At 33.4% G+C, this 20,718-nt stretch overlaps 1 protein-coding gene across 1 annotated transcript in view; it reads right to left on the reverse strand.

Moving 5' to 3' along the window:
- Positions 1 to 20,307: 20,307 nt before the first annotated feature.
- The window catches only part of LOC107851778 (pollen-specific leucine-rich repeat extensin-like protein 3), a gene marked incomplete in the record, with an annotated part of 2,052 nt that continues 1,641 nt past the window's right edge, over positions 20,308 to 20,718 (reverse strand). The window contains 1 exon segment of the mRNA XM_047401159.1: positions 20,308 to 20,682. Within this exon segment, the coding sequence (XP_047257115.1) occupies positions 20,446 to 20,682 (237 nt within the window).

The raw sequence follows: 20,718 nt of genomic DNA on the forward strand, positions 1-20,718 counted from the left end.
AAAATTTTGAGTCCATCTCAAGAAACATACATAATGAAAATTTTGGGAACGTTTTCGAATGAATAGTTGCAAATCCATGGATACTCTTATAGAAAGAGGTGAAACTTTAAGCCTTGAAATGTGTCCAAAGATTGAAAAAGAAAAGGAAGACATGTCTCGAGTATCATATTCCAGTGCAGTTGGGAGTTTGATGTACGCTATGATGCGTACTCGCCTAGACATTTGTTATGTTGTAGGTCTGGTTAGCAGGTATCAATCCAATCCTGGAAGAGATCATTGGAAAGCAGTAAAGAGAATTTTTCGATACCTAAAGGGAACTACTAATTATTACTATGCTATAGTGGATCCGATTTATCCATAAGAGGTTATACAGATGCTGATTGGGCTGGTGACTGGTATGATAGAAAATCAACTTTCGGTTACGCTTTCTTGCTAAATGGTGGTGCAATTTCGTGGAAAATTAAGAAACAAACTTGCACAGCTCTGTCAACTATGGAATCAGAATTTGTGGCTTATGCATCTGAAGTACAAGAAGCTGTTTGGTTAAAGAGATTCTTCGAGCATTTGAACATCAGAAAGAATTCTAAGGGTCCTATGATTTTGTATTGTGACAGTCAAGCGGCTATCGCATATACGAAGGATCCTAAATATCACAACAAGACCAAACACATTAATATTAAGTATAACTTTATAAGAGACATAATAGCAAGTGGAGAAATAAATTTACAATAAATTACTACACGAGAAATGATAGTTGATCCCTTTACTAAGGCGATATCTAGAGACTTGATCCCTTTACTAAGGCGATATCTAGACACTTATTTGAGAAACATGTTATGGCTCTAGGATTACGTAGGATATGATTATGTTCATGTATTGTGGATGACTTGATTATAATTATTATCAATATAAGAATCTTGAATTTATGTTCAATCTCATATGCATGTGAAAACATGTTGTATTAAAATAGTGTGTCAAACAAGTCGCAAGATTGGCTCTCTCACACGAGCAATCATCTCTTACGTCGAGGAACGTGAAGAGAAAAGTCCCACCATAAGATAATGACTTATTTTGTAAAGCCAGATGTGAGTTTCTCTAAGAATATGGATTTGAGGATTAATTAAAGAAACAAACTCAGGTTAGACATTTAGAAGTGTCTAGACCTAGATCTGTACGATATTGAATAACTGAAAGAATAAGACACGCGCACTAATGTAAGGTGATAACATCGTAGCGCGTGTTTCATACCACGTGTGCTTAGCGACCAATGGGTTAATGGAAGAATGAATCCCCGCTTCTTCATTGTGTGAGACCCTCAAGGTTATTTTAACCTTTCATTGAAATACCCTTAGACCTTTAACTGTTTCTTAAAGTTTCGATCAGTGTTGCTACTTTAGCATATTACTAATAGCCATGATAGATTCGACAATAAGGTGCATGTCTAAGAAAGTAGTTGATTGGAACAGATAGATTCAAGTGGAAAGGGAAGACGATTAAAATGAATATTTTAACTTGTTTACACAAGCCGGCTATTACACTAACTATATAAGAGTTAAGTGAAATTGTGTATATAAAGTTAATCATGAACTTGAGTTCACCTCTTTAAGAGGATGAGGGATCGAATAAATAACTACTGAAGTAGTGAATGATGTCTGGGGTATTGTGAGTATTAGTGTCCTCATATTAGTAGAGAATTTTTCCACATGTGATTGGATTCCTAAGTATAGCTTGTAAAACCTTATAGGTTAAGCTTGTAATGCTCACAGGTCGCACGAACTATTTACCGTGTGAATTGATGATTTGTTGATGTCATACTGGCTTAGGTCATGTCCACCATGTGTGAAGTGGGAGATGTTGGATTACGGGTATGGGTCCCACATGTGGACCCAACCCGATCGGACCCGAAATTTTTGTTTCTGGATAATCTGACAAATAAGAGGGAAAAGAAAAGACACGTAATATTTTTTTGAAAACTTGGGGGAACAGTTACTGTTCCACTTCCCATACATTTGAACTCATATTTTCCTTCTGAAATACACGGTAAAGTGACAAAAAATAGAGAAACATCAAAACACTAGAAAAGGCTTTTTAGTTTGTGAATCAACATTCTGTTTCCAAGAGAAACGAAATTGACTTGGAGCAACATCCTTTCGGAAGCAAAAAAATCTATTTCCGTTGTGATTTAAGGTACACAATAATTAATGTTTTGCTCCAAAAATACTTTCACCAGCATTAAATACTGACAAGAAAAAGTCAATCCCATCCCTTTTTTTAATGTTTTTTTTTGCTTGTATTTCCATTTTTTTAACTCAATTTTCTTACTTCATTTTCTGTGTATGCGTGATATATTATGAATCGTTGGTGAGTGTGTAAATATGAAGCTTTCTCCATGTACAAATATATAAACATTCAGTAATTTAATCGCATAAGATATAGTAACAAAAATTTCTATAATTAATCAATTATACATGCTAAATAATACACTAAACTACTTGAATATTTTTCATTCATGTTTTTCATCATAAACTTACAACATAAATGAAATAGGATGAAATAGAACTTGTGATAATTTAAATTGATAATGAAGAAAACGGTCACCGAAAACTTCAAACGGAATTTCAACTCAAACTGCCAACTTTGAAAATCTCTTCCCGACTGTTTTTGTGTCCCTTCCCTTTTTTTTGATATATTTTTCTTTTTTCTCCATCTGATTTTTTACTTCTTTTTTCTCTCTGTCTTTCTCTGGTTATCTGATGTTGTAGTATCTGATGATAGAACGTGTGTGACCTATTTTTTCTAGTTAAGGAGTCTTTAAATAGAAGGATCCTTGGGGGGTGGGAGTTGGGGGGACATTTTTAGAAATCATCAGATTAGATTATTTGAATTTTGAAAAGAAACTCTTTTTTTATTTATTTATATATTTATTTATAATTTTATTTTATTTTACTATTATAGAAAATAATAATAATAATAATAATAATAATAATAATAATAAATAAATGAATAAATAAATAAAATAATGATAATAACTAATGAATTTTTATATTTAAGAAAATATAATAAAATTTTATAAATAACCAAAAATAAATATAATTAAAGTAGTACTAAAACTACTAACTAATTTATTTAAAAAAAGAAAAGAAAATATTTTTGAATTTTTGTAGTATTTTTAAAAATTAGAACAAAAATAAAATAAAATATCCCAAAACTAACTTTATTTAGTTATTTATTTTAACTAAAGATTTATTAAAAATAAAAATAAGAATTAAAATAATATTGGATCAAATATAAATATTTAATATCAAAAAATAAGTTAAAATTCGAGGAGGATCAAAAATCACGTGTCTACGGATGTTACACTTTATTGGGAGATGTACTAGTCATCCCAGGGATACTTCCCTGGTCATGCAGCTACACGCACTGGGGCCCTTTCAGCAAGAAGAGATAAAATCATATAGCCCATGGGTGGTTTAGGACGACAATTGCTACACAACTCAAGTAATGATTTTAATGGCATACTAAATTCGGTTCCCTTTTTCCGGCACTTGTATATATATATATATATATATAATGCATGGTTGTATGCATTATGGATGGTTTTACTTGGTTTTCACTGATTGGCATTATTTTATCCCTATCCCGAGTGCATGCTAGTGTTCACCCACTAACCCATTTACTGGTGGTTGTATACCCAGGTTATGCAGGGACCGGCCATTCTATTCCTCTTGCTTAGTGATCGGATTTGGGATTATCCATTGGATTGAAGTGGTGAGATTCTATAGTTTGTAAGGCATCTATTAAAGTGGATTAACGTATACATGTATGTATTTTGTCTTTGGTAGACTTGGTTTATGGCAATGTCGGGGGCATATCCCAACTAGGTATTCTTTGGTTGGAATAGAGGCTTTGTATGGACAATTGTGAACTTGGGTATGGTATGGATTGGTTATGTCATATATATATATGTATGTATGTATGTATACATACTATAGACACATAAAATTTATTGGATCAAATTCATATAAAATTTAAATTTGATCGACATTTTACTAGGTTTAAACTTATTTTGGGCCTAAAAAAATAATAAGCCTATTGTATTCCTCATCAAGGTCTAGCTTACCTTGAAGCCCAAACTCATCAAGTGATGTGGCATCCCAGTCAAATCCAAGATCAATGAGACGCCGCCACATGTACAAAGGATGTGGAAATCTCATTCAAATTCAACAACCAGTCAAAAGGCACCAAGTGGCAAAGTAAAATGTTTCGGCAAATCACAAGCAACTAGGCCTACCCCTTACAACTATAAATAGGGGAGTAACATAACATTCTTAAGGAAGAAAAAAAAGGACATTCTGCAAGCATTAGAGAAAGCTTCTGCATTGATTACACAGCTCTTCAACGAATTGACTAACGGAGTTCTGCCCGGAGATCCACTCGATAAGACAAAGTGTTGTCAGACAATTCCTAGAGATCCAAACACATTTCTAGGAGACTCAAATCATCCTACATTTGAGAATCATGCTACAAAGGCCCTCGAATAACAAAAAAACTTAGGAGAGAAGAATTGAGAGAACAATAGAATTGTACCTGCAAAATTACCTTAAATAAAATTATTCTTTTTGTTTATTTTATTTTTTGCTTGCAATTAATTTTCAGCGTTAACCAAAATTTGTTGCGAACAAACTGGCACGGCCAGTGGGACCAGTTTTGCTCTTTATCTCTTCCTCCTACAAGTCAAAGAAAATCACATATTCAACTACTACAATGGACTTCAGAAAAATCAACGAAGTTTCGTGCAAGAAGTCTACTACTGCCACGTCTACTGAGATCAAACTTGTTGGCCCCATCAATCGACGCAATCTCAACGCTTGTGCTTTGGATGGATCCCAATACTTCACCATTTTGGAGATGACAAAAAGGAGAAAATCTCAAATTTTGGCAGTAACTACAACCCTTGGGGGCAACTTTACATTTATTTTATTAGATGAACCGTCTGAAACTGGCTGCAACTTTGGAGAATTTGAAAACTTAATGAATTCTCTAACTTCAATGAAAGTCAACACCTTCATGGTTGATGCAATTGACTTGGACGAGAAGTTTCCAATGATGGAGCAAACCATTGAAGCCTTGAAGAAGTCTGTTGATGAGAAAGATCATCAAATCGCCCGACTTATGAGCAAGTTAGATCTCTACAATCCTGGAGAGTCAAATTATAATCTAACACCACGAGAAAAATTTAATGGTGAATCTCTCATCAAGACAACTGACAATTACTGCGATGATCAATCTGCTTCAGTGGCTACTCTAACAGTTCAAAAACTACAAGATATGATTGCAAACACTATCAAGGAACAATATGGCAGTCCGTTACAAAGTTTCATAGGATACTCAAAGTTGTATTCTAAATGAATCAAGGGCGTACTGTTGCCAATTGGATATCAACCGCCAAAGTTTCAACAATTTGATGGAAAGGGAAATCCAAGAAAATACATCGCTCATTTCGTTGAGACTTGTAGCAGTGCTAGTACACATGGCGATCTTATTGTCAAACAATTTGTTCGCTCCTTGAAAGGCAACGCTTTTGATTGGTACACAGACTTGGAGTTTGGATCAATTGATTGTTGGAAGCAACTAAAAAGTCAGTTCCTAAATCATTTCTACAGTACCCATCGTATGGTCAGCATGTGGAGTTGACAAACACAAAACAAAGTAAAGATGAGCCTGTAGTGGACTACATAAATCACTGGCAAACATTGAGCTTCAACTACAAGGATCAACTTTCTGAAACTTCCATGATTGAAGTTTGCATTCAAGGGATACATTGGGGAATTGTGTATATCCTCTAAGGAATTAAGCCTTGAACTTTTGAAGAATTAGCTACGCGCGCTCATGACATGGAGCTAAGTATTGTAAGTCATAGAATGGCATCACCTATTTTTTATACTAGGAAGGAAATCACGAAATTTGAAGACTCATCTGAAGACCAAATTGGGGAATCTATTACGACAACTGTGAGTTTTATGAAGTCCCCAACAAGACAAAATTTAATAGAGGAAGCTCCAAAGCAACAAATGCGAGAGGTGAAAAATCAACCAACCTTGAAAGAGTTACAAGCAAGGCTATATCCTTTTCCCGACTCTGACATTCCTAAAATTCTTAACGAGTTGTTAGCCAAAGAAGTCATTGAACTTCCTAAGTCAAAGCGACCTGAAGAATCAAACAAAGTCGATGGTCCTAAATACTACAAATTTCACCGCATTGTTGGTCATCACACCACAAAATTCTTCATCCTGAAGGAAAAAATCATGACATTAATGTAAGAGGGAAAGATCATCATTGATGATGGCACTATAATTGACGCAAATTATGTTAGCGCAAAACTGCACCATATGAAAGATTCAATTTCAAAAGCTCTACAAGCCATGCGCTCTGAATAATCACCAAAAGTTGAAAAAATCATCATGCTACAATTTGGAAGCTTTGACCCATTTAGGGTTCCATCATTGAAGAAAACAATGAGCAAATCGATGCAAAATGACTTCTCCAATAGCAAGAAGGGTGATACTTGGACATTGATTGCTCGTAAAAGAAAAAAATTGCAAAAGGCTTCTAAACTTCAACTTTCAAAAGTCGACACAAGATCAAGTGCAAATCTGTTTCAACCAATGGGGGAAATAAATACCAAAATGAAGTGCAACCATACTCCATTACAAAAGGTTGGAAGGAAAGTTACATTACAAGAATTCTTCCCCAAAATTCTCCTTGCGGCACGAGCTTAAACTGCAAGTCAAAAATACTCCTTGCTGCACGAGCTTAAATTGCAAGTCAAAAATGCTCCTTGTTGCACGAGCTTAAAATGCAAGTCAAAAATGCTCCTTGTTGCACGAGCTTAAACTGCAAGTCAAAACTGCTCCTTGATGCACGAGCCTAAACTGCAAGCCAAAATGCTCCTCGATGCACGAGCCTAAACTATAAGTCAAGACGCTCCTCGACGCACGAGCCTAAACTGCAAGTCAAAACACTTCTTAAGGCACGAGCTTAAACTGCATATCACTCCTGGACAGCATGAGTCTAGACTGTGAACGGCTCTAAAAAAAAGGAAGGAAAAGTATGAAGCTTGAACGCATATTTGGAGTCCTTTGAAGTTGTCGCCTTGAAGCAAAAGGATTCTTCATTATCTCTCAAGCAATAAAGTCTTCTCGACAAGAAAAAGACTTTTAGTACTTTAAATATTGCTCTAGTCTGGACTTCAACATATTGCGGAAATGATGCGGCCCAAAACTTGAAGTAGATGATGAAATTCATAATGTATTCAAAATCTGAGGAGAAATAGAATATCACAAGATTTAGGCTGCAACTTTGGAAAAGTACTTGAGAAAACATAGAGTTTATGTGCTGATGGATTTCATGATTAACATATATCTATGAGTCTAATTTTCAATGCAAAAAATGGAACCTGATTCCGATACTTCCACGTCAAGATATGGAATTTATCGTAACGCTGCGGAAAGCTGAAATAACCAGCGAACCAAGATTAGAAGGTTATTTTTGGAGAAATATATGAAAAGATTCGGATGCAACCTAATTATGGTTTACTCATGAGACGTAGCTCTGCGAGTCTACTTTCCAATGCAAAAAACGAAACCTGATTCCAATACCTCCACATCAAGATATGAAATTTATCGTGACACTGCTCAAAGCTGAAATAACTAGCGAACCAAGATTAGAAGGCTGTTTTTGGAGCAATATCTAGGACGATTCAGATGAAATCTAATTGTGATTTCCATTTGATACGTAGCTCTACGAATCTACTTTCCAATGCAAAAAACAAAACCTGATTCCGATACTTCCACGTCAAGATATAGAATTTATCGTGACGATGCGCAAAGCTGATGAAACTAGCAAACCGAGATTAGAAGATCAGTTTTGGGGCAATATATGGGAAGATTTGGGTGAAATCTGATTGCGATTCCTGAGTAAGACATATCTCTACGAGTCTAGTTTCTAAAAAAAAAATTGGCTCTTGATTTCGATACTCCTACATCAAAATACGGAATTTATCATGACGCTGCGCAAAGCTGATAAAATAGGACATTGAATTCCATTTTAATGAATCAAACAACTCATATTTTTGTTCTCCCATCGGAGAATAAATATTTTTGTAGACGTGTGCCTACTACTTCCTCACTAAAGTCAGAAAAGGCAACTCCCTATGTCAATATTATAAGATGGATGGCACCACGTATGTGCTCCTTGAAAAGAATGGGATGCTCTCACTCGAAGCCTCTTTATCGTCGAGCCCCACGGATGAGATGCACCACATTCTTGCTTTGCAACGATGGACTGCAGACACTCAGAACTTCATCATCACAAGGTCGCAAGAATGACACCAAGTACATGCTCACTGAAGCTAAAATGGAAAACTTTCAGCATCGTCAAGGATAAAATCAGATCATTCCAAGTCACTTTCTTATCAATCAGTAAGGAAGTAGTGTACTAAATAGTTCAACATCAATCATGTCGACCTTTTTGGTCTGACATCAAGACCATTTGCATAAACCTGCACAAAAAAAATGAAGATGTAACACATCTACAGTGTTGACCGGATGAAGCTTCTCGGTTCTATGCGGATTGATGCCAACTATGTGAAACTTCAATATGGCGATAAGTGTTGGTACCAAACGCATGATGCTTCAATTTGACATGATCAACATTGAGAGAAACAAATACCTTTGAAATCATGAGAATGAAAACACATTCATGAGTACTTCAAGCCTCACCGCCAAGTTTCGGCAAGCCTACACGTCGACCAACCTTGAAGTAGGGGGGAATCTATAGACACATAAAATTTATTGGATCAGATTCATATAAAAATTAAATTTGATCGACATTTTATTGGGTTTAAACTTATTTTGGGCTTAAAAAAATAATAAGCCTATTGTATTCCTCATCAAGGTCCAGCTCACCTTGAAGCCCAAACTCATCAAGTAACGTGGCATCCCAATCAAATCCAAGACCAATGAGACACCGCCACATGTACAAAGGATGTGGAAATCTCATTCAAATTCAACAACCAGTCAAAAGGAGCCAAGTGGCAAAGTAACTAGGCCTACCCCCTACAACTATAAATAGGGGAGTAACATAACATTCTTAAGGAAGAAAAAAAAAGGACATTCTGCAAGCATTAGAGAAAGCTTCTGCATTGACTACACAGCTCTTCAACGAATTGACTAACGGAGTTCTGCCCGGAGATCAACTCGATAAGACAAAGTGCTGTCAGACAATTCCTAGAGATCCAAACACATTTCTAGGAGACTCAAATCATCCTACATTTGAGAATCATGCTACAAAGGCCCTCGAATAACAAAAAAACTTAGGAGAGAAGAATCGAGAGAACAATAGAATTGTACCCGCAAAATTACCTTAAATAAAATTAGTCTTTTTGTTTATTTTATTTTTTGCTTGCAGTTAATTTTCAACGTTAACGAAAATTTGTTGCGAACAAAATTTGTTTACAACATAATTTAATTCATGGAAAATAAACTTGAACCACAAATAAAAATATGAAGAAATAATAATTTTATTGATAAACGATGTGAGTACAAATCTGTTCCTCCCTTGATTCTTCTCTCGATTTTCTCCATAATTCGAGGTAGTTAGTGGCGTATTTGTCGAACATAGGATTAATTTGAGGGCCTTTAGTGGCGTATTTCTCGAACATAGGATGATATTTTTATGAATATCCCATGATTTTGTGGGATATTGGAGATCTCGATCTTTTTACGAATACCCATCAGTTTCTAGGATATTCAAGATGCCTGTTTTAGGAAATATGTTACTCTTTAAATAGGTGGGATTTAGGGTAAAGTAGCCTCCTAGAACTCTAATAGAATGTGGATTCTTCTTAAAGAGTCCCACAAATTTTAAATGTTTACAAATGCCCCCTGCTTCAAGGCTTGTCGAAGAGTAGATTTGATGATGAGTCTTGAAGTACGAATATAGCTTCCATTTTTATGCGCCAGCTACAGATTTGTAGATCTGATTTATGAGCGAAGAGATGAAGGGCAGATTTGGCCCCAATTGGCATGCCAATTTGTTTCCAACATAATTTAATTCATGGAAAAACTTCAACCACAAATAAAACTATGAAGAAACAATAATTTTATTGATAAACGATGGGGGTACAAATCTGTTCCTCCCTTGATTCTTCTCTCAATTTTCTCTGTAATTCGAGGGTCGTTAGTGATGTATTTGTCGAACATAGGATTAATTCGAGAGATGTTAGTGGCATATTTCTCGAACATAGGATGATCTTTTTATGAATATCCCATGATTTTGTGGGATATTGAAGATTTTGATCTTTTTATGAATACCCATCAGTTTATGGGATATTCGAGATGCCTATTTTAGGAAATATGTTACCTTTTAAATAGGCGGAATTTAGGGTAAAATAGCCTCCTAGAACTCCAACAGAATTTGGATTCTTCTTAAAGAATCCCACAAATTTTAGATGTCTACACATACGTTGGATTATTATTATACTTGGTTTTGGTTTATGATTTTCGTATTGGTTTGGTTGGTTATTGGGTTGGAGAACTTGGTTGGGTTGGTCTAGATTATAGACTTATCCCAAAGTCCTCACATGGTTAAGTACGCTATCTCGTTATTTGTTCGGGATTCAGCCGACTCAAGGTATGCATTTGGTGGTTGGGTTGGGTAATGGGGGCGGTTCTCGGTCCTGGTTAGGCCCATTCCGACAAGGCCCTGGTTCAGGTTGCATCAAAAAGATGGAGAATCATCCATTACAAAGTAAGATTTGAAGAATGAACAATATGTAAGAACTTATTTCGTCGGATCTGGAATTGGTAAAGTAAAAAAAAAAATCTTACTAACCTCCAATCTTAATTTTAAGAATGTTGTTAATGTACATGTTGTTAATGTAGTTTCTGAAAAAATTGAATGTCGATGAAGAAGAGTTAGTTGCAAATACGGTTGTGAATTCAAAAATGAAAATCGCTAGATAGTGTTTCCTTGATTATAGGCATCTTCCAAGGAGGAAAAAAACGTGAAGAGTACAAGATAAAGTAGCATAATATGAGTTTTTAGAGAGAGAAATTGAAAAAGTGGGACATTTGTAATAAGTTTTAAGAGTTGGAATATTGTGGAATAACTTAAAGTTAAGTAGTTGGTTTATGTAATTTTTAGTATTTCTATTGATGAAAGGCCAGCCAAGGTTGTTAGATGGGTAAACATTCCTCCACTCTTAATTAAAGATCTCAAATTTAAATTTTAAGGATAAAATCATCTTTGGTAGAAATCATTTTTCCCCTAATGTGAATCTTTTCGACATGATTTAGGATTTAATCGAGTCTCAATATATACTAATATCAGACATCTAGTGGAAAATCAAAAGTCATTGATTTGTTATGAAATGTGTAGAAGTTCATGTGTCCAAATTAGTCGTCATGTGGCTTTATTTTAAGTAAAAATTAAAGGAAGTGACAAATTTAAGACCATAATTACAATAAATAGCAACACTTTCTCAAAATTACATTTTATAGTAAAAGTAGCATTTTTTTGCCCATTAGCTCTATACACGTGTGTTTCACTTTTTTTTTTTTCTATTTTCACTTTTTTTTTCTATTTACCTCTCTCCAATTTACCCAAAAACAAACTTCACAAACATCTCTTTCCTTCTTTTTCACACAATTACACTTTCACTACGTGTAATTTTCTTCATGTAAATTCGTCAATAAACAAACTGGTTGTTACATTACTAAGTTGTTCTTTGTCTACTGGTCTACTGCTGCTATATTTTGACTTCTTTGAATGTTAGATATGATGTGTCAAACCTGTGCAAGCAGGGGTGTAGCCAGGTAATGCCGAGGGCAGGGGAGAATATATAGGCCAAATTATGGGGCACGTGTATCAATCATTCCTAGAGCGTTTAAAGGCATCTGCCTGGTTGCATTCAATTTTCCTAACCGCGTTGTTTTCTTGTTTGAAGGCATTTGGTTTTGGAAAGAAACTGTTGGTATAGGAATTTTGTCTTGAAGTACAATTATTTTGGTTCTTTAATTGACACGACGACTCAAATTGATCAACAATGGAATGGATGTCCTGATCAACACATACATATTAATGTCTTCACGTAAATTCGCCATATGTATTCGTAAATATATATGCAGAGTTATATGTATTTTTGTAATATAATATGTATTATGTAAAAGAAAACATATGCATATTATGTGTTTCATTTACTTATGTATTTATTAGAGGATAACATATGTACTTATTTGTATGTTTTACTGTTTAAAATATGTATCATATATTTTTTTACTACGTATATGTATATGTATATAGTTGTCCTTTTTGTTATAGAAATTTTGTATCTTATATGTTTATATATATATACGAGTTAGATATGTATTTCTGTAAATACATATGCAGATATATATGTATGTTTTGTACTTTAAATACATATGATTACACATATGTATGTGTATAGAGTTGTACTTTTTGTTATAGAGATTTTGTGTCCTATATGTTCACATATACATATGAGTTAGATGTGAATTTGTGTAAATACATATGCACATATGTATATGTATGTTTTGTACTGTAAATACATATGCAGATATGTATGTCTATTTATTTTTGTATATTTTTTGAATATGTATATGTGACATAAATATTTTTCTTTTAGAAATAAAAGATAGAGATATAAGAGTAAAAAATTTAAAAAAAATAAAAAAAATAGAAAAAGACAAAAAACGAAAAAGAAAAATCCAAAGAAAAAGTGAAAAGGAGAAAAAAAAAGAGAAATAGAAGTGTAAAAATAAAAAAGAAGAAGAAGAAAACGAAAATAAGAAAACAAAAAAATATGAGAAAGAAAAAAATATGAAAACAAAAAAAAAAGGGAAATAGAAGAGACAAAATAAAGTGGAAAGAAAAAATTGCAAAGAAAAAAGAAATCAAAATAAAAAAATAAAACTATAAAAAAAGAATATGAACAAAAACTAACAAGAAAAAAAAAGTTAGAGATATAAGAGAGGGAAAGAGAGAAAAAACATTAATGACGATTTATTTTGAATTTTTAAAGTTGAGTTTGATTTGAAAAGGGAATCTACTAATTTAAATAAGAGTAATTTATGGAAAAGGAATCAACTGCTTTATAATGATATTTAATGCTTTAAATACATGAGATAATTATTTCTTATTTAACTCAACTTATTTGAGTAAAAGAAGGACAGTAAATCTTGTTGTATATGTATTTTAGTAGAACATTTTTATAAAATATAAAATACAAAATACAAGTTGCTATTTCAGGTAATTATGAAACAGTTATTATGAAACTCCTAATTATGAGGTTAAGTTTGCTACTTATGAAATTTTTCTTTTTTTTTTAATTAGACACAAAGCCTACTCATCACCCACCCCTTGTTAATGAATAAAAGTTGGAAAAGTTTTCATTTTTTCTCTTGATTATAAATAGTCTTGTTTCTCTTGGAGAAATAAAGAAGTGATAAGACTACTATTATATGTTACATTTGCACACTTTTATTTTTGGATAGTTTTATATCACGTTATTAGTACGAGTTTCAATAAAAAAATTTCAACGATAGTAAAGGTAAGAATCTACTATTTTACAATTATGTCAAATATATCTAAACGTGAATTTGTCTTAGATATATAGGGCAAAATCTATATATCATGGGCACTTGATGTCCAAATATATTTGAATGTGATGGATCTGACAGACACCATAAAAAATGACAATCAGGCATCGAATCAAAACCGTGCCAAGGCCTTGATATTTTCTTCGCTATCATCTTGACGAAGGCTTGAAAAAGGAATACCTCACTATTAAGGATCCTTTTATATTGTGGAATAATCTAAAAGAGAGATACGCGCACTTAAAGATGGTTGTCCTTCCACATTCACATTATGAATGAACCCATTTGAGGTTACAGGATTTTAAAAATATAACTGCTTATAATTCTGCTATGTTTAGAATTAAATCACAGTTAAATTTATGTGGATAAAACATCACCGATCATGACATGCTAGAAAAAATATTTTCTATCTTTCCAGCCTCACGTATGCTCCTGCATCAACAGTACCGAGAAATGAATTTCAAAAAGTATCTGAATTGATTTCACACCTTCTTGTTGTTGAACAACACAATGATCATTTAATGAAAAATTATTAAAGTCGATCTACTGGTATTGCTCCATTTCCTAAAGTAAATGCTGCAAATTTTCACCAAATCAAGCGTGAAAGAAGCCTTGACCTTAGTCATGGTCGTGGTCGAGGAAGAAATTTTAATCAGGGTGACCGTCTTGCACTAAACAATGACGTTCAACACAAACAGTGTAAAAAGAAGGATGAAAATACCTAAGCAGTGCAAAGTAAGAACTCATAAAATAAATGTCATTGATATGAAGAAAAGGGGCACTGATCGCGTACCTGTCGTACGCCAAAGCATCTGGTTAATCTCTACCAGGCGTCCCTTAACAAAATGGATAACAATGTAGAAACAAATTTTATCTCTGAAGATAATATTAAGCCTATGGATTTAGATGTCGCAGATTTCTTTGTAATCCCTGAAGGACATGTTAGTCACCTTGTCGGTGACGAATCTGCAATAGTCTAAGTATTTTACTTTTCTGTTTGTTGTATTAGTTTATATTTTCGTTAGTAGTGTTTCACTAATCTTATAAATAAATAAAGTTTGTATAATACATTGTGTGCTAGTAATGTTATAATATTTACTTTGTTTATATTATCATCTTGAAGAATATATGGATACTCCTCAAATTTTATTTGAATCAGTAATTGATCGTGACGATATTTGTGTAATTGATAGTGGAACAATGCACATCATATTTAAGGATGAGAAATAATTTTTTCACTTACTTAGAAGGAAAACAAATGTTACAGCCATCTCTGATAATTCAAAATTAATTGAAGGCTCTGAAAGAGCTACTATATTTCAGCCTACGGAGACAAAATTAGTTATAGAAGATGCATAGTTTCTTTTAAATTTCAAGAAATTTATTAAGTTTTAAAGATATACACCGAAATGGATATCATGTTGAGACAATAAACGAACTGAATGTTGAATATCTTGGCATTATCAAGAATGTCTCAGGTCAAAAACAAGTGTTGAAGAAATGACCAACTTCATCTTCCGGCTTATATTATGCAGAAATTAATACAGTTGAAACACACTCTATCGTAAACCAAAAGTTTACCTATCTAAATACGTTTGTACTTTGACATGATCGAATAGGCCATCCTGACTCAATAATGATGAGACGACTCATTGAAAACTCAAAAGGACATCCATTGAAGAACTTGAAGATTCTTACAAGTGATGAATTTTCATGTGTTGCTTGCTATCAAGATAAACTGATAACTAAATCATCTCCACTGAAAGTTGGTGTCGAATTTTCTCTTTTTCTATAACGTATACATGGAGCTATATGTGGACCTATTCATCCATCCAATGTTCTCATGTGTGTCTCTTATCATCTCACAATATGGTGTTTATGAAATTATTGGCACAAATAATACGATTAAGGGTGCAATTCTCAGATTATTCCATAAAGGCTATTCACCTCGGTAATGCTGGAGAATTTACATCCCAAGCTTTTGATGACTATTGTATATCAGTTGGATAAGAGTTGAACATCCTGCCGCTCATGTCCATACTCAAAATGGCCCCTTGCTGGGTCATTTATTAAGTGTCTACAATTGATAGCAAGACCACTATTTATGAAAATAATTTTGTCCACTATTGTTTGGGGTCATGCTATCTTGCATGCAACATCACTTGTTCATCTCAGACTAACTTATTATAATAAGTACTCTCTGTCACAATTGGTCCTTGGTCATGAGCCAAAACTTGCTCATCTACAAATTTTTGGATGTGTTGTATATGTGCCAATTGCACCACTACATCGCACTAAGATGGGCCTCCCAGAGAAGGTTAGGAATATATATTGGGCTTGAGTCACCTTCTATAATTCGCTACCTTGAATCATTGACGAGATATTTGCTTACTTCTCGATTTGCAGATTGTCGATTTGATGAAATAAATTTTTCGCAATTAGGGAGAGAGAAACATGAACTTAAAAGAGAAATTACATGAAAATTTTATCATTATCTCATTTTGACCCATATACCCCCATATGTAAAGATGTGGTCCAGAAGATCATTCACTTATAGAAACTGGCAACTCAAATGCCAGACGTATTTACTGATTTGAAAAGGATAACTAAGTCACATATTCCTGCAGTGAATGTTCTTGTCCGAACTGAAGTCTCGAAAAGACTATCTACCAATGTCATAGCTTCTGAATTCCAAACACGTCTGAAGCGTGGTAAGTCATTGGGTTCAAAGGATAAAAATCCTAGAAAAAAAAGCGCAAAATGATAAACATAACATTATAAAAAAGACTCGTGAAGAGACTCAAAATCTGATTAATTCTGATATTCTTGAAAAAATAAGTGAACTCGAGACTAAAGTGAATGAAGAACTTTCAATAAGTCCTAGTGATGAGGTAAATTTAAATCAATCAAAAATTATTGTGGATAATATTTTTGCATATAATGTTGTACTAACTATTATGCAAGACAATGAGGACCTTGAACCTCTATAGGTCGAAGAATATCGACGACGAAATGATTGGCTAAAATGGCAAAAGGAGATTCAATCAGGATTGAACTCACTTGCTAAACGGAAGGTTTTTAGACCTGTAGTCTAAACCCCATATGGTGTAAAATCAGTCGGCTATAAATGGGTCTTCGTACATTAAAAAAATAAGAGAAATAAAACTGTAAGATACAAGGAACGCTTTGTTGCATAAGGATTCTCTCAAAAACCTAGTGTCGACTATAGAGAAACATATTCACCTGTTATGGATACAATAACGTTTCAATATCTCATCGATCTAGCAGTACATGAAAATCTTGAAATTCATCTAATGGATGTGGTTATAGATTATCTTTATGGCTCACTAGATTATGAAACTTACATGAGGATCAAAGAAGGATTAAAGATGATAAAGCATATAGTTCAAAGTCTCGAGAATTGTATTTAGTCACAAAAATCATTATACAGTCTAAAACAACCAGAGTCTATATGGTACAATTGTCTTAGTGAGTACTTGATAAACGAAGGTTACATAAATGATGTAATCTTTCCTTGTATATTCATTAAGAAAACGACATCAAAGTTTGTTATGCTCGTTGTTTATGTGGATGACATAAATCTCATTGGAACTCCAGAGAGGTCCAAAAGGCTATTGAATATCTTAAGTAAGAATTTGAGATGAAAGATCTTGGAAAGACAAAAACTTTATCTTGGTCTGCAAATTGAACATTTAGAAAATGAGGTCTTCATCCACCAAATGCTTATATCAAGAAAGTTTTAAAATGATTTTACATGGATAAAGCATATTCATTAATTACTCAAATGATTGTTCGATCACTTGAGGTGAGTAAAGATTTGTTCCGACCTCTAAAAGAGGGTAAAGAGATTCTTGGTCCTAAAGTATCATATCTCAGTGCTATTGGTGCACTTATGTATCTTGTTAACGCTACGAGGACGGATATAGCATTTTCTGTTAATTTACAAGCAAGGTATAGTTCTTCTCCTACGTAAAAATACTGAAACGGAGTTAAGCATATATTGAGATACGTAAAAGGGACTATTGATATGGGTCTGTTTTATACTAACAAGGCTAGTTCAGATCTTGTTAGTCATGCAAATGCAGGTTATTATCTGATCCACATAAAGCACGATCTCAAACAGGCTATGTGCTTACATACAGAGGTACTGCTATATCATGGGTGATCTACAAAGCGGTCTGTTGTTGCTACTTCTTCAAATCATGTTGAGATAATAGCTATTCATAAGGCAAGTAAAGAATGCATATGGTTGAGATCAGTGATAGTTTCCATCAAAAAGAGATGTGGCCTGAAGTTTGATATCAAGGTACCCACAGTGATATATCAAGGTACCCACGGTGATAATTGAAGATAACGTAGCATGCATAACTCAATTAAAATAAGGCTTTATAAAGGGAGAGAGGACGAAGCACATTTCGCCAAAGTTATTCTTCATATACGATCTCCAAAAGAATCGTGATATTGATGTACAACAGATCCGTTCAAGTGACAATCCAGCAAATTTATTCACTAAATCTTTACCAACTTCAACTCTTGCGAAGATGGTACATAAGATGGGAATGCAAAGACTGAACCAATTGAATCGGGATCTTCATCGGGGGAGTAAGAATACGCGTTGTACTCTTTTTTCCTTAACCAAAGTTTTATCCCACTGAATTTTCCTGGCAAAGTTTTTAATGAGACAACATACAGATGCGTATGTTATAAATTTTTCTTTACATGAACATTTAAGGAGGAGTATTATGAAATATGTACAAGTCCATATATCCAAATTAGTTGCCATGTGGCTTTAGTTTAATTAGGTATAAAGTCTACTCATTACCCACCCCTTGTTAATGGATAAAAGTTTTTAAAAAAAATCATTTTCTCTCTTGGTTATAAATAGCCTTGTTTCTTTTGAAGAAATAAAGAAGTGATAAGACCTATTATATTCTACATTTACACGCTTTTACTTTTGGTTACTTTTAGATAGTTTTATATGATTTGTTTAACAATCCACTAGGCAGCCCATATTGTCATACTCTATTTTTACTCAAATCTATTTTTCTCTCTAGCAACTTGTTTGCATGGTTTTGTTAATTCAAATATAATAATGGTCGCTTTGATTGTTATATAAATTTTATTGTATCATTTTGCTAAATTCATCGTAATAGTTTGCCTATTTGTGGACAAATTATTTTTATTTGGGTGAACTATGATTCTTTTAATGAGAGATTTTGATTGATAATTGATTAAATATCACAATATTAATATTCGTGAGAGATTTTTATTTATACATTTTGTCGTTTTAACTTTTTAGAAATGGTATAATTTTTTCAATAATAAATATATGTTGTTGTTCACTTTATTTTATCTCATTATTCACGAGCAATATTCATGTGAACTTTCTGTGACATTTACTTGTCCTCACGTGTGAAAACTTTTATGATTTGTTTTTGAAATTCAACATTTTCTCATGATGTTTAATGGGTTTAGGTTGTAGTCCGACCATTTTTTGGGAGAACTGTCCGTTTTATTGCATAAAAAAATAGGCTGTCTGTTTTGACACCTAGGCCCTCTTGAAAAACTGTTCCTTTTAACTTCGCACTCATTACTCCGTACATTACTTTTTTTGTAGGTTTATCCTTTTAAATTACTGACATTACGTAAAGATAAAAAATAATATTATTTATTTAAAATATTATGTTCATTAAAACAACAAAGTATGATATAAAACAATAAAATGTAATACTATATATATATACACACACACATTATGAAACAATCCTTAAACCATCGAATGCAAGTAATGTGTCAGTTGTCATCTTAGAATATATTATACTCCCTTCATTTCATAATAAATGAATTGTTAGAGTATTTTTGGTGTTTCAAAATAAGTGAATCATTAAAATATTTTTTTAAATTTACCCTTGAGGATTTGACAACCAACGGGCCCATCAACTGAAAAAGAATAAAATAAATATGATTTTATACTTTGAACAAGGGTAAAAATGGAAAGCTATGTTAAATTTATGTATTTGATTCTTTTTCTTAATCTGTGTGTCAAAGTCTAACAATTCATTTATTATGAAACGGAGGGAGTACTGTATACTATATTTATTCTCCTCTATATTGTTCCCATTTGTCGCAACATGAAATATATTGCAACTTGAAACCACAAATTATTTAACAAAACAAGAAGAAGAATAAAAAAAACAGTTCACTTTGATTATGACTTATTTAAGCTATATAAATCATAATTTTGAATTTATACTCTTTGATTATAGTTTTATTAGTACTTTAAATGCCTTTGATATTTGTGTAAATTTTGTAATTACCTTAAGCACACGTAACTGCTTTTATTGCAGCCACGTGCTAGCACATGCCTATGCATATCGTTACTCCCCACCATCCAATTTATTTGCGTTTCGTTAATTTGGTACACCTCATAAATAACAACAAAACGAATGCCAATTTTGTCCTATTCTTTGAATATAATGAAGTTGATGCTTCTAAATTTTTGAGATAATAACTATAAATTGAGTGACCGAGAAATAAACTCTAATTTCATATACAAATTCTGCCAACACTATATCTAATCAGTTCAAAAAAGAGATGGAGAAAAATGAGATGAAGCAAAACATCACCATATATTAGATAATCTGATCATAAAATTAAAGAGATGCAATGATGTAGTTCTGCATGCATGTACTAAATAATTCATGTACTAAATAGATTAGAACGAGACAAATTAAGCTTCATTCCTGAATTAATATCCTTGGAAGATTGGTGGAGGTGGTGATGCGTAAATTGAACCAATATTTGGTGGAAGGACAACATCATCAAAAGCTGGTGGTGGTGGAGATTTTAGTGGTGGTGGTGGAGAGTGGACCAGTGGTGGAGGAGGAGAATGAACGGGACGTAGTGGTGGGGAGTGGATGGGTGGTGGTGAAGAATGTACTATAGGTGGTGGAGGAGAGTGGATGGGTGGTGGTGGAGAGTGTACGGGAGGGGGTGGTGGTGGAGAATGAACAACAGGTGG

Source organism: Capsicum annuum, chromosome 12, assembly GCF_002878395.1.
Source record: "Capsicum annuum cultivar UCD-10X-F1 chromosome 12, UCD10Xv1.1, whole genome shotgun sequence".
Lineage (NCBI taxonomy): Eukaryota > Viridiplantae > Streptophyta > Magnoliopsida > Solanales > Solanaceae > Capsicum > Capsicum annuum.